At 45.0% G+C, this 15000-nt stretch overlaps 1 protein-coding gene across 1 annotated transcript in view; it reads right to left on the reverse strand.

The window, feature by feature from the left end:
• The window catches only part of LOC138946189 (cyclic nucleotide-gated channel beta-1-like), a 108280-nt gene that overhangs the window by 75498 nt on the left and 17782 nt on the right, over positions 1–15000 (reverse strand). The window contains exon 2 of the mRNA XM_070317702.1: positions 11483–11776. Coding sequence (XP_070173803.1) covers positions 11483–11776 — 294 coding nt within the window. The remainder of the gene's footprint in view (positions 1–11482; positions 11777–15000) is intronic.

Here is a 15000-nt window from a genome sequence, read left to right on the forward strand (position 1 = left end):
ATACACACACACACACACACACACACACACACACACATTAATAGATCATTCGTACTTCTTAAAGACAGTGGATTGATAAGAAACGCTTCCAACATGGCGTCAGTCGCACGCTTCCAACATGGCGTGAGTCGCACACTTCCAACATGGCGTTAGTCGCACGCTTCCAACATGGCGTCAGTCGCACGCTTCCAATATGGCGTCAGTCGCACGCTTCCAACATGGCGTTAGTCGCACACTTCCATCATGGCGTCAGTCGCACGCTTCCAACATGGCGTGAGTCGCACACTTCCAACATGGCGTCAGTCGCACGCTTCCAACATGGCGTCAGTCGCACGCTTCCAACATGGCGTCAGTCGCACATTTCCAACATGGCGTCAGTCGCACGCTTCCAACATGGCGTCAGTCGCGCTATCAGAGGTGTCCGCGCGCAGCTACGATAAATCGACACATCGTGACGCCTTATAAACATTTGAGTCGCATGTTCCTCCGAGGGGATATTGCATCCCTCTTATTTATATTCCCAGTGACTCCACACTGCTTTCGCCTTGGCCTCGTAAATACAGGGAAATATTGGATTGTTTTGTTAAAATTGTGGCAAAAACGAGGGGCAAAATCTTTCACCACGATCGATTTTTCACACTGCCGTCAGAGAATTGTGTCCCTTTATCATGGCGTGTCTCTGTCCCGGATGTGTCTTTTTGGGGCTTGCGCAAAACCTACGCATGGATGGTCCCAAAACCCTGTGATTCATTGTCTGTTGGCTTGATTTTAATATTGCCCGATTGTCTGAATGTCAGCTTTTGAAGATCCTATCTTTCCGGTTGAAGCGATCATGATAACATCCACACATTCTGAACTGAAATGCTCTAACTATACTAGCAAAAGTAGCACACATGGTAAACACTAGTTTTTACCATGTGTGCTACGTTTTATTCTACTTTTGCAAGTAGAACTATGCCACATTATGTTCAAAGTGGTTACAGAGAGGGTGTTCAAAAGTGGTTACAGAAAGGGTGTTCAAAAGTGGTAACAGAGAGGGTGTTCAAAAGTGGTGACAGAGAGGGTGTTCAAAAGTGGTTACAGAAAGGGTGTTCAAAAGTGGTTACAGAAAGGGTGTTCAAAAGTGGTTACAGAAAGGGTGTTCAAAAGTGGTTACAGAAAGGGTGTTCAAAAGTGGTTACAGAAAGGGTGTTCAAAAGTGGTTACAGAAAGGGTGTTCAAAAGTGGTTACAGAAAGGGTGTTCAAAAGTGGTTACAGAAAGGGTGTTCAAAAGTGGTTACAGAAAGGGTGTTCAAAAGTGGTTACAGAAAGGGTGTTCAAAAATGGAACACTTCAATTTAGAGTACATGTCTTATCAAGCTGTTTAATGGAATAACAGCTTTTTCACATTGAGTCACGTGCCAACATCGACATCAAGCCTGGCTGCTTTCTGTGGAGAGTGGGTATTCATTGTTGCTGAATTACTTTCTCATGTTGCATTGGCACCAGTGTCATTTACAGAAGTATTTCATAAAAAAATGCCCACTCTTCACAGAAACCAGCTACGGTGTAGTGTTTTGATTACACCTTGACAGATCTTTGCTGATGCAAATGATCGAACCAGAAGGATGTGGTAGAGCTGTTTTAAGAAAACCAGACCTTCTTGAGTCAGATTGTGCACTCGTAAGAATACTTCTCGTCGTTTTCTTTCTTTGTTGTTAGAGGTCAACTACAGCTCGCTACTTAGGTATTGAAATACATCATACTACAGAATTAAAGAGAGTGAAAGCTTTCTTGGAGTACGTAAACCTGTTGTAACAATAGCACCATTTGCATGGGTGGGGCTGACAAATGCCATGAATCCTGAAGAATTTTAAGGGGGGGGGGGGTCTGGGGGTCCCAAGACGCTGAAGGATTTGTATAATTAACAACCAAAAACAGCGTCACCACAGACATTACGAATCCGGACTTCCGGAATATACCGGAAGAATCCCACCCATGCATTTGTCTGACAGAAAAAAAGCTTACACAGGACCTTTTGTGTTAGCGTCCAATGATGGCTGTATTGAAGACACATCATCGGTGGCAGGTAGCAACTATGTATGTGGCAAACTCGTATTCTGAAACTATTTCCAACTCTAAACCCCCACAGTCATGTTCATGGAAATGAAATGCCACATCTTTACACCCCGCAAGGGTTCTCATGAAGAGAAAAGCTCAGATATATCGTGATATACACCCTCCCTCCCACAAACACATCTGGTTTTAAAAGGAAATCTGTCATCATATAACCTATATTCACAAAAAGGAAGTCAAGAAGACGCACACATACCATTATTGCCTCCCCAGGGCCACTATCAGACGGCGTCACATGAATAAAACAGAGACACCACAGACATTGCAATTACATAACCGGATACACGAGCCTCGGGCAAACACTGTTGCATTGCGGGAGATCTGCTCTGGTCCAAATCAATGACATCGAAAATAGACCTGTCGACTGGTCGCCTGCCCCATTTTCGTGAACCACGTGACCCAGTTTACTTTGAAGTTGCTGAATATTTAAAAGTCTATGAGATGAAACACGTTTTGTCACTTTTTCGTGTGGTGTCATTTGAGCGATAACATCATTTTGTCACCTTCTTGTGCAATATTCTACATCCCTGGCTGGCTTTGATTTAAACAAGACTTTATTTAAGTTTAATATCGTGACAAATGTAGGCCCTACATTATAAAGACTCAAGACTCAAGACTCAAAAGTTTACTGTCCTGATCAAAACATGCCAAAATGTTATTTGTTACTGAGGAACCGCACTCAAACGTAATGCTTATATTATCAAATCCTTAGCTGGCTTTTGCAGAAGGAAATCACGAAAACCGTCCAGGTTATGTGAAACAGGACTGGCCTTGTGCCATGCTGGTGCCAGACTGTCTGCCAGGTATACACATTATCAATACCTATGATGTAAGGTGGGTGAATGGCTGTTACCTGGTCAGGGGAAGTTGCTTGATTGGAGCTTTGTATTTGAGTGGATACGCTCTTTCACACAAGGCTATATGCCGTCCACAGAGCCCGCAGTGGACTTTGCGAAGTGTTTTTACCGAAAACTCAGTGACAAAGCTCTGTTCAGCGAGCTTCGAGGTGTAGACTTCGCGAAGTCGACTTTGCCCAATTGATAAAGAGCTTACATTGGATAAGTTTGAACACTTTGAGTTTTCATCATGAACTAGATTTGCATGCTATTCTACTTCTTAATGAGCTACACCGATTCAAAAAAATAGTCCCTTCCAGAACACCATGCACGTCTGATTCCCTAGCTGATCCTGGCATCTTTGTAAATAATTCTGATGCTCTCTTCGTAATGCTGACACTTGCTGAACAGCAATCAATCATATCGGGCAGTAGCGAACGGAAGAGATTATTTTCTGAAAAAAAGTTATATCTTGAATGGCCTCTATAGTCTAGAATAAAGTGTAAAAAAAAAACCCAAAAAAACCCCAAAGGCAAAACAACTCAGGGTTGAAGCAGCCTGTGGAGTATTCCTGTGGTGCCAACATCGCAGATAGATTCACCCAGCACTTTGTTTGTTTGTTTGTTTGCTTAACGCCCAGCCGACCACGAAGGGCCATATCAGGGCGGTGCTGCTTTGACATATCACGTGCGCCACACACAAGACAGAAGTCGCAGCACAGGCTTCATGTCTCACCCAGTCACATTACTCCGACACCGGACCAACCAATCCTAGCACTAACCCCATCATGCCAGACGCCAGGCGGAGCAGCCACTAGGTTGCCAATTTTAAAGTCTTAGGTATGACCCGGCCGGGGTTCGAACCCACGACCTCCCGATCACGGGGCGGACGCCTTACCACTAGGCCAACCGTGCCTGTCTCACCCAGCACTATTGAACATGTCCACTCGTGAGGCTCATGCAACATTCCTAGATCAAACAGTACTAATTACAACTTCGCTCTTATTGTATGCCAAGTGACGAAACGCCCCACACTTCACATCGAACCGACAGACCAACTCCTAATCATACACATATTTCAAATGACTTTGCTCCAATGTTTGCCATATTTAGCACCCAGTCGTTTTGACCCAGCCGAACGTCCTGTACCCAGCACCCAGTCGTTTTGACCCAGCCGAACGTCCTGTACCAAATAAAGCATCCCAGAATCATACAAGACTGGTATCTGTGTGTTCGGAATGCTTTTAAAAGCGGCGACAAGTCACAGTGAAGCCGCCATCCAAACCAACCTAACCCACAATCTTCACTAGATTAACCCAAACAGTTTACACGATGGATAAATTGTCCGTTCTTAGGGGCCAAAGGATGGTTTGAACAATTTATTCAGATAATTACAGATAACAATCCGCAATCAATTTAATAAATATAGCACAACAAGCAAATCTTATTCACGTGCTATTAAAAAGCAATTTAATGTCTGATTTGGCGGACGAATGCTGGCAATTTATGTCCAAACGATAAGGGGATTTGCTGAAGGTTCCAGTCAAACCGACCCTACCACGCTACCGTCCGTACCATTGCAGAACTCAGAGAAATTGGATGGCCCGGTTTGCTCTTCGTAGCTGGCATCTTTCTTTTTATGTATATGTTATTTCCATGGAGATTGATTCCGACTCTGTTCTGTACATTATCTGAATGTCTTCTTCTTCTTCTTCTTCTTCAGCGTTCCAGAATTGTCGTGTTACGTGTGAGCTCGTTTGCTCATTTCGGTTCCCCAAACTATACTCTGAGAGCATAGTCAGCTTCACCCCGCTTTCGTTAAGTAGGCATGCTGGGTATTTTCGTGTTTTCATAACCCACCGAACTCCGACATGGATTACAGGATCTTTTTCGTGCGCACTTGGTCTTGTGCTTGCGTGTACACACTAGCAGGTCTGCACATAAGTTGACCTGGGAGATCGGAAAAATCTCCACTCTTAACCCACCAGGCGGCAGCGACCGGGATTCGAACTGAGTGTCGAAAGGTTTCATATCTTAAGCACACACAGTCAACCCGAAAAAAGGAAAGAAAGAGAGAATGCTTACTTTCCTACAGGCTAAATATTTCGTCTCGTAAGGACATGATATGGGTTATATGATAATTTGAGTGTTTACGCCCTCACGGCTTTTGATGAGATACACAAATGTATGCGTGTTTAGTTGGTATCAGCCATCTGTACTTATGGTAGAATGGCCGAGGTGTTTTACGTGCCATTGTGGTGACACAGGGGTGGGATATGGCTTCCGGCTCTGGGTCTTCACATAAAGTCCCGACCTAACTAAGCTACTTTTAGTACAGTACTGTTCTAGAAATAATATAAGACGGATGTCCTGATTTGCTGTAGCTGACATGATGTATTTAGATTCTATTTCTACCAAGATATGTGACCCTCCACCACGGAATGAATCGCATGTCACCTTTGCATGATTTTCATATTTTTACATTTTGCTGAAGAGTTTTTTATGCTCTATCCAGTGGTGAAACCCGTTTTAGAAAAGAACGAAAACTGTTTGAGTTATAAGCCTGTGACTGAGGTGACCCTCACACTGTTATCAAACACTCCCCGGACTTACATTAAGCCTAGCGCAGAACCGCGCGAGGTGACATGTGACTCATTTCGTGGTGGAGGGTCACATATTACTAACCGTTCCTGTTCTTAATGGCAAAAGGAAGCTCCCCATTTAGCACTCAATCAAACCAAGCTACTGTTAATACGACTTCTACATATATCCTCTTCTTAATGGCAAAAGGAAGCTCCCCATTTAGCACCCAGTCAAACCAAGCTACTGTTAATAAGACTTCTACATATATCCTCTCCTTAACGGTCAAAGGAAGTTCCCCATTTAGCACCAAGTCAAACCAAGCTACTGTTAATAAGACTTCTACAAAACCCATCCTTGCGCTCAAATATCCTTCTGTACAGTCCAAATTTGGCACACAGTCGAACCAACCCACCCCAAAGCTACTGCTGGTAGCCTACCATTCCAGAAATCAAACAGGACTCATCATGCTGCTCAAATATCCTACTGTACAGTTCACATTTATCACCCAGCCAAACCCACCCAAGCAGTGACAATGACAATGAGAATGACATTTTTTTTTTAAGAGGGTAATGATAGAAGCACAAAGTAGTTGCTGTTTTACTACCAGCCCTCGCCATAAAAATTAGGGATTAAACTAATAATTAACGCTAAATAAGTAAAATATTACATTAAAAAAGTATGGCGATAATTGTGTTCTAAGCAAGCTACAGTTAGAACAGTTAGTACCACTCAGTGCAGAAATCGACCAAATCATCCTTTCGCGAAAGTATCCTTCTGTACAGTCTACATTTAGCACACAGTCGAACCGACCCAACCAAGCTACTGTGTATTTTCCCCTGACACTTGTTCCCTGTCCCGGTGTGCTCTCACTCCGCCTCGTCCCATCATCCAACCAAGCTACTGCTAGTACCATTCACGAAATCCTACAAGACCTATGTCCCAGCTTGCTCTATGCGGCATCTTTCTAGGCATATTGACCACGTGATCCAACTTCAAGAACAAGTGAGAACCACCAGGCAGAAACTGAAACCAAGCTGGAACTATAAGAAAGCCAGATGGAACGATTTTGAACGAAAACTGGATGAGAACTGCAGGAAACTAGATCTCCAAGACGAAAACCTGAACGACCAAGCGGAACACTTCACAGCAGCTGTCCTGAAAGCAGCAAAAAAGACCATACCTAGGGGACGACGCCGCGACTACAAGCCTGGATGGAATGACCATCTTCAACAACTTCATGATGCTGTCTGCACAGCCAGAGAAGCCATGGAGGAAAACCCAACTGATGAACTTGTGACAGCCCACAACAAAGCCAAAGCCGAATTCACCAAGGTGAAACTACAGCAACTCAGAAACAGCTGGCATGAGAAAACACAGTCCCTTAGCATGGATAAAGACACCTTCAAACTGTGGCAGCTCACCAAAACTCTGAACAACGACCGACCAGAGAAGAGACAGACAGTCTTAGAAGCCAACGGAGAGTTTCAGACGGGCAAAATAGCAGCCAACACCCTTGCCAGGATGTACCAACAAGACAGCACAGTAACTTTGCCCAGAGAACGAACCAGAGCAGTACGAGAGCAGCTTCAACAGACTCTCATTCACGACAAGGCCAACAGTTGCATGTCTTCTGCACTCCGTATGGATGAGCTCGAGGAAGCCATCAGAGCCTTGAAATGCAAGAAAGCTCCGGGTCCAGACGGCATCAGCAACGACATGATAAAGCACTTTGGAAACAACGCCAAGCACGCCCTGCTGAAACTCTTCAACCACTCTTGGAGATCTGGTGCAGTTCCTTCATCATGGAAAAGGGCACACGTCATTCCAATCCTCAAGAAAGGAAAAGACCGAAAGAGCCCAGCAAGCTACAGACCCATCAGCCTACTTAGCTGCCTAGGAAAGCTGATGGAGAGGATCCTGAACCGCAGACTCATATGGCATCTGGAGTCCAACAACATCCTTGCCGCCACTCAGACAGGCTACAGAGGCCAAAGAAACACCGAGGACCAGCTGACGCTCCTGGCGCAAGACATAGAAGATGCGTTTCAGCAGAAGCACAAAGTGGTCGGCGTCTTCTTCGATCTCTCGAAAGCCTTCGACAGAGTGTGGAGGGAAGCCCTGCTCCTGAAAGTGCGCCAGAGCGGCGTCACAGGGAGGATGTACACATGGGTCAAATCCTTCCTTCACGAAAGGTCGGCAAGAGTTGTCCTGGATGGCTACCACAGTGTGAGCGTCAAGATGAGGGAAGGTGTGCCTCAAGGCGGAGTAATTTCACCCACGCTCTTCCTCATCTACATAAATGACATCACCAGCGCCATCCCTCGCCATGTCTCCAACACGCTTCACGCAGACGATCTAGCCATCTGGAGCAGCGCTGAACACACCACCTCAGCCGCTCACCGAATCCAGGACGGTGTGAAGCGCATCCACCAGTGGACCGAAGACTGGGGACTACAGCTCAACAGAGTCAAGTCCGTTGCGACCGTCTTCTCCCTGTCCACATCCAAAGAAAAGGTCAACCTCAAGTTGGGAGAGTCGGCTCTACCACAGGTCGAAACGCCTACCTTTCTCGGCGTCAAGCTGGACTCCCGCCTCACCTGGAAACCACACCTTGAGGAGATCGAGGCGAGAGGCATACGACGACTCGCAATCATGAGAAAGCTCTCAGGAACAACATGGGGCGCCAACTCCCAAATCCTGAAGACAGTGTACACTGGGGCGGTGAGGCCTGTGTTGGAGTATGCATCAAGCTCCTGGAACACAGCAGCCAGGACCAACAAGGCACGACTGGACCGAGTCCAAAACCTCGGCTTGAGGACTGTCCTTGGAGCGATGAAAACCACTCCCATCTCTGAGATGCAGAAGGTGGCCAACATCGAACCGTTGGAAGACAGACGACAGGCAAAGCTTCTGATACAAGGAGAGAAGCACAAGAGACTCGAGAGCCATCCGCTCCACAACAAGTTCCAAGCTCTCACCAAGAACCGCTTGAAGCGCCAGAGCCCCAACCATCAGCTGAAAGCACAGCAGAGGGAGAATGCTGACATCCTTCAACCCAGCCCTGACCAGTGCGAGAGGCTCAATCCAAAGCCGTGGTCTCCCCAGAGTCAGAGATTCCATGTAAGGATGTCCATTCCTGGCATCTCTGGAAAACAGCAACAGAGTGATGCAGCCCTCCGCTCCCTTGCCCTGGAAGAAATACACAGGAGGTACCCAGCCAGCAAGTGGACCCACGCTTATACAGATGGTTCGGCAGAGTGCGCAACCAAGAACGGAGGAAGTGGCGTCTTCATTCAAATTCCAGGAAGACCCCCAGAGACACTGACCACACCATGCGGTGTTCTCTGCTCCAACTTCAAAGCAGAAGTTGTTGCCCTCCATACAGCTGCAGACTTCCTCACCTCTCTTGAGGAAACCCCACCCAAGGTTGTCTTCCTCTCTGACTGCCTGTCCGCACTACAAGTCCTCACAGCCCCTGCAGAACACCTCGTGGAAGAGCTGAAGAAGTCCCTGAACGACTTGTCCCAGAAAGCCTCCGTAGTTCTGCAGTGGATTCCAGCGCACTGCGGCATCGCTGGAAATGAGAAGGCGGATGGTCTGGCCAAAGATGCAGGAAGACAGGAACAACCAGAAACCAGCCTGTCCTTCCGAGAGACCAAAACCCTCATCAAGCATCGCTGGAAGACAGCATTCAAAGAAAGAAACGGAGGCTACAAGCCAGACCAAGACCCCATCCACCGCCTCAGCCGTGCAGAGCAGACTGCCATCTTCCGGCTGCGTACAGGGCACTGCGGCTTTAAAGCGCACCTGAAAAGGATCGGCGTAGCAGAGTCGGCATTGTGCGATTGTGGGGCGGCCGACCAGACAGTAGAACATGTATTGAATACATGCACAAACTTCACTCTGCTGCGGAACCAGATCTGGCCAGAAGGAGCTACACTGGAGACCAAGCTCTGGGGAACGTCAGAAGACCTGAAAGCGACGTTCCAGTTCACGACAGCAGCGGAACTACGACCCTAGACACAACCGTCGAACGCAGAAGAAGAAGAAGACCACGTGACCCTATAGTTCTTGCCCCAGTTGTGTCTAGGGTTTCAAAAACAAGAATTGTAGATTATTGGAACGTTTAATTATTGACGAAACAAAACGTTACATTTACAGTACGTCAACTCAGTGGTCTTTTAAGTAAACAGAAAGAGAGACAGACAAACACTCATAGTACAAATCCTTACATATGTACACTATTTGGTACTGAGGATCCGTACTCGTGCATAATGCCCCAGCTTGCTATATGCGGCATCTTTCTATGCATGGTGTGACCACGTGACCCTATAGTTCTTGCCCCAATGGTGGACGGGGTTATCGCCTCGTCTCTGTAGATTGGCAGATGTCTGACTCCTTTGTACGCCTCATAAATCGTGCTGGGGTAAAAAGGCGGGTGACACGTGGTGCGCCCTTTTCAAGGGAGACTGGACTACCACAATGGCGCCGACTATGCAGACTCGCTCACCCTATAGAAATGGCAGTCAAACTGTGCTAGGTCTGGAAGATTGGATTTTGTGTTTAGAGTGGTTCGGGGTGCGCTTGGCTTAATTTGGTTCGTGTGTGCGCTATGATGTACGTAGATGCTAAAAATACGTCTCTATTTACTGTTATTCTTTTTCTTTTGTATTCATGGGCTGAAACTCCCACTCCCACTCGTGTTTTGCGCGAGTAGGTTTTTACGTGCATGACCGTGTTTACACTACCATTAAGGGAGCCACACGCCAATTTCGGGGGATGCATGCTTGATATTTTCGTGTTTTTATAACCCACCGACTTCTGGCGTGAATGACAGGATTTTCTTCGTGATTATTTGGTCTTGTGCTTGCGAGTAAACACGAAAGGGGGTAAAACACTAGCAGGTCTGCATAAAGTTGACTGGAAAGAAGGGACACATCTCCCCCGTAACACACCAATCGTGGCCGGGATTCGAACACACACAACCTTCCGTGTGGGAGGCCGGCGTCTTATCCAATTGGTTTTTGTTCCCGTCAATAAAGTGTATTGTCAATAGGCATTACGAGAAGTTCAGAAGGTGTTCGTAAATTTCCTTACTGTATATATATATATTTCAAACGAAATCTATTAAATGTATTAGTGAGAAGCAGAGACACACGTTGTGTTTTGGACTCAAGCGAGACAGATCAGACTGTTTGTGTCTGAAAGTACTTAAGGTGCCAAACAACGGGAGAAGGAGAAAACAACATGCAAACAACACAGTCCTGAATGAAATTTATAACTACTGGTGACCAGGTAGGACAAAATTTAAAAAAAAGTGAAAATAAACATGAAGAATCAAGCCAACAATCTGTCGTTATAACGCAGCTTTCGCCTGGCCATCAACCATCTGGGGAGACACCATGCACACGCTTTCATCACATCAGCTCAACCACTATTTTGCCGCAGTATTATATCACACGACAACAATTACACGAATCAAGAGAAAAAATAACCGTTAACTATTCAATCCGAAATAACACGAATCATGCGAACAAACGATAACAAAACATTTGACCTCCATGAAATGTACATTGACAGATAAAAATAAACACACATAGAGACAAACAGAGAGACATACAAAAAGACATACAGACAGACATGTATACAGACAGACAGACAGACAGACAGACAGACAGACAGACAGAAAGACAGACAGACAGACAGAAAGACAGACAGACAGACATGTATACATACATACATACAGACAGACAGACAGACAGACAGACAGACAGACAGACAGACAGACAGACAGACAGACAGACAGACAGACAGGCAGACAGACAGACGCATGCAAACAGCAACACAACACAACACAATACAGCCAAACACAACACCGCCTCCCCCCACCCCCCGCCCACAACACCCCCCACTCCACACACACACAAAACAACAAAACCACTACTCACCATTTCGACATATATAATCCCCAGGCGAGAACAGCACAGGACGCAGACGAAGCACAAGTTCACACAGAAAGCCCGCCTCCGTGCTCTGAAAGATCTCCACGCGTTTCAGCGTGTCCAGATGCACGTGAATGGCGATCTCTGCCTTCAGTTTGTCCGGCAGCAGGCTGAGAGCCTTCTCATCGTCACTCGACTTGTTACACATCCACAGGTAGTCGAACCATTTGATGACCCGGTCCTGCAGCTTTAGAGGGACCCTCCGTAAGTTCATGTACGTCTTCACGCCATCTAGCTTGGCTGAAAGAGAGCGAGAGAGAGAGTGAGTTTTAGTTGAAGGTACGAGTGAGGTGAGAATAGGAAATTATAATTATGTGGACATGTTTTGATGTGCATTCTCATTTCTGTAATTTTTTTAATTCAGCGTAATAATCATCATGATCATGATCATGTAGATTATGATCATGATCTTCGTCGTCGACTTCATCGTCGTCGACTTCATCGTCGTCGTCGTCGTCGTCATCGTCATCATCATCATGGTCATCATCATCATCATCCATCATCCTCCATCATCCTCCATCATCACCATCACCATCATCATCGTATTATTTTGACACTTGATGCATTGTGTGCTCTGCGGTTGGTATTTCTAATTGTGGGGCGCTGGCGGAGGGTGGGGTTGTTGGTCATGAACGGCTAGATAATAATTGATCGGCGTCCATACAAAAAACAAAAACACCCTTACAACGTTTCTCCGACGTAACGTTTGCAGTCCCCCGCCTGTTACGGCTCTCGATGCTTTGTGGTCTCTTTTGACGGATTTTACGAAGAAAAAGAAACCCATAAGAAAACAACCTATCAGCCTGATGATCTCTTTTGCCGGATTTTTGAAAGAAAAAAGAAAACCCCAGAGAAAACAGCCCAATTAACTAAAAACGGAGATAAACATTGCGGCAGTAAGGGAATCTGTCAAAACAGGCCCCGACGGCGTGTAAACAAAGAAAGGGCACGGTTCCGCAAAATGAACACAAACTTTTATCCCCAATATGTTACTCGCCATTTTGCAAATCACTAGCAAATTCACTCTTATTCCGAAACAGAAGGCCCTGAAGCGAAGTTTACACTAATTCTGGCTCGTAACAATGTAGCGTCCTGAATTGATTATTGTGTGTATTTTTACTGTCTTGTTTGCCTGCATGAAAGAGTTCTTATGTTTAAAGAGAGAGACATACTGTCATAGTCCAACACAAGTTTCGCGCAAGTATCCTTCATCTTACGAGTTAACACACTTTTCATCAATTATTTTTAAGATTTCATACATTTAAAAAAAATCATATGCGTTGCATTGTCAGACACAACGAGAGGTACTACACACACACACACACACACACACACACACACACACACACACGCCCACACACACACACACACACACACACACACACACGCCCACACACACACACACACACACACACAATGGACACAAACTCTCACTCTCTCTGTGTGTGTCTCTCTCTCCCTTTGTCTCTCTCTCTCTCTCTCTCCCTTTCTCTATCTCTCTCTCTCTCTCTCTCTCTCTCTCTCTCTCTTCCTCTCTCTCTCAAGCTCAATCTGTTGTTTTATAAAGTGGAATGTATTCATGGCGGCTCCTATGGCAAGAGGGCGTTGTGCAAATTAAAGGATTTGCGCGAGTATTTTGAAATGAGCATCTTGCACAAATGTTAACCATTCCACTGAAATCTAGAAATGCAATAACATTGTCAGGTTGATTGTCAGGAGAACGGTTCCGTACTCATTGAGGCATTGTGCAAATTAAACAAGCTTAAGTATAATTAAAACAAAACAAAACACAGTGACACAAAATAGGAAGACAAAACAACAACCACAATGAAAATAAAATTAAGAAATGTATAAAAAAAACACCTGCACAGAACAGAACTGTGATTTCAAAATCAATACCATTCGTTACGTTTGATAAGAGTATAGTGTGGCATCTGATGTCAGAATTGCATCAATTATTAATTATTTCACTACACATGCTCACTGAATGCAAGGCTACGCGCTCAGTAGCTTTCTATGGCAACAATGACTATACCAACAACGAAAAAAGGAAAAACAAAAACGAAACGAAAAAAAAGCAAAACAAAAAATTACCCCTAAAGATATCTCACCGTATTTTTATGCTTAATTCATGTATAACCAGCATTGTCCTCTGCTCGCAAACGTCATCCAAATTGCGACTTCCTCCCATGAGCGAGATAACTCTAGCACTATACAAAAGATTACCTCCCCTGTGTTCACAACCGGTACTGAATAAATCATTACTCTCGTAAAAGCAGAGGAATGAAATGTGTTTTAAATGGGTATAGGAAAGCATTACTTCGACAATTTCCTCCCGGACGGCATACTCATTGTCTGCATATTAAGTTTAATGTTTGGTATTGGTTTTTGCTGTTATTTCATTCTGATTAAATAGTCTTGCTGACGGGCGCAGTGGTCTGACGTCAGCCTCCTAATCGGGAGGTCGTGAGTTCGAATCCCGGTCCCTGTAACCCATGTCAGAGTTTGGTGGGTTATAGAAACACGAAAATACCCAGCATGCCTCCCCCGAAATAGGCGTATGCTGCCTAAATGGCGGGGTAAAAACGGTTATACACGTAGAAATCCACTCGTGCTAAAAACATGAGTGAACGTGGGAGTCTAAGCCCATGAACGAAGAAGAAGAAGAATAGTCTTTCTAAAAAAAAAAGGAGAACAACGCTTTCTTTGCAGTGATCATAGACGATGTTCGGAACAAAACATGTTTTTACATTAATTTAGTCAAGTTTTGACTAAATGTTTTAACATAGAGGGGGAATCGAGACGGGGGTCGTGGTGTATGTGTATGTGTCTGTCTGTCTGTCTGTGCGTGTGTGTGTGTAGAGCGATTCAGACCAAACTACTGGACCGATCTTTATGAAATTTGACATGAGAGTTCCTGGGAATGATATCCCCGGACTTTTTTTCTCATTTTTTCGATAAATACCTTTGATGACATCATACCCGGCTTTTTGTAAAAGTTGAGGCGGCACTGTCACACCCTCATTTTTCAATCAAATTGATTGACATTTTTGTAAAGCAATCTTCGACAAAGGTCGGACTTCGGTATTGCATTTCAGCTTCGTGGCTTAAAAATTAATTAATGACTTTGGTCATTAACCTCTTCACTGCCACAGTATAACAGCATTTTGGTATTGCTGTGTGCCAGGGCAAAATTTCGCTTTCTTCGGTAGGTTCACTAATCTGTTCACTGCTCGATCATTTATTGAGATATCTCTTAGATCTTTGGCATGTGGTTTGCTTATACCCTTGGCTATTATAGGATGACATGATCATTGGACTTTGTTTGTGATTGTTATAGTAAAAATTGATATAATGACCATTTTCGTCAAAAATTACAGTTTCCGGACTTACACACACACAGTGACACACATTGCAGCACGTAAAACCACACAAAACACTGCTAAAACTGGTGTCAAACATCA

This window comes from Littorina saxatilis, linkage group LG13, assembly GCF_037325665.1.
Source record: "Littorina saxatilis isolate snail1 linkage group LG13, US_GU_Lsax_2.0, whole genome shotgun sequence".
NCBI lineage: Eukaryota > Metazoa > Mollusca > Gastropoda > Littorinimorpha > Littorinidae > Littorina > Littorina saxatilis.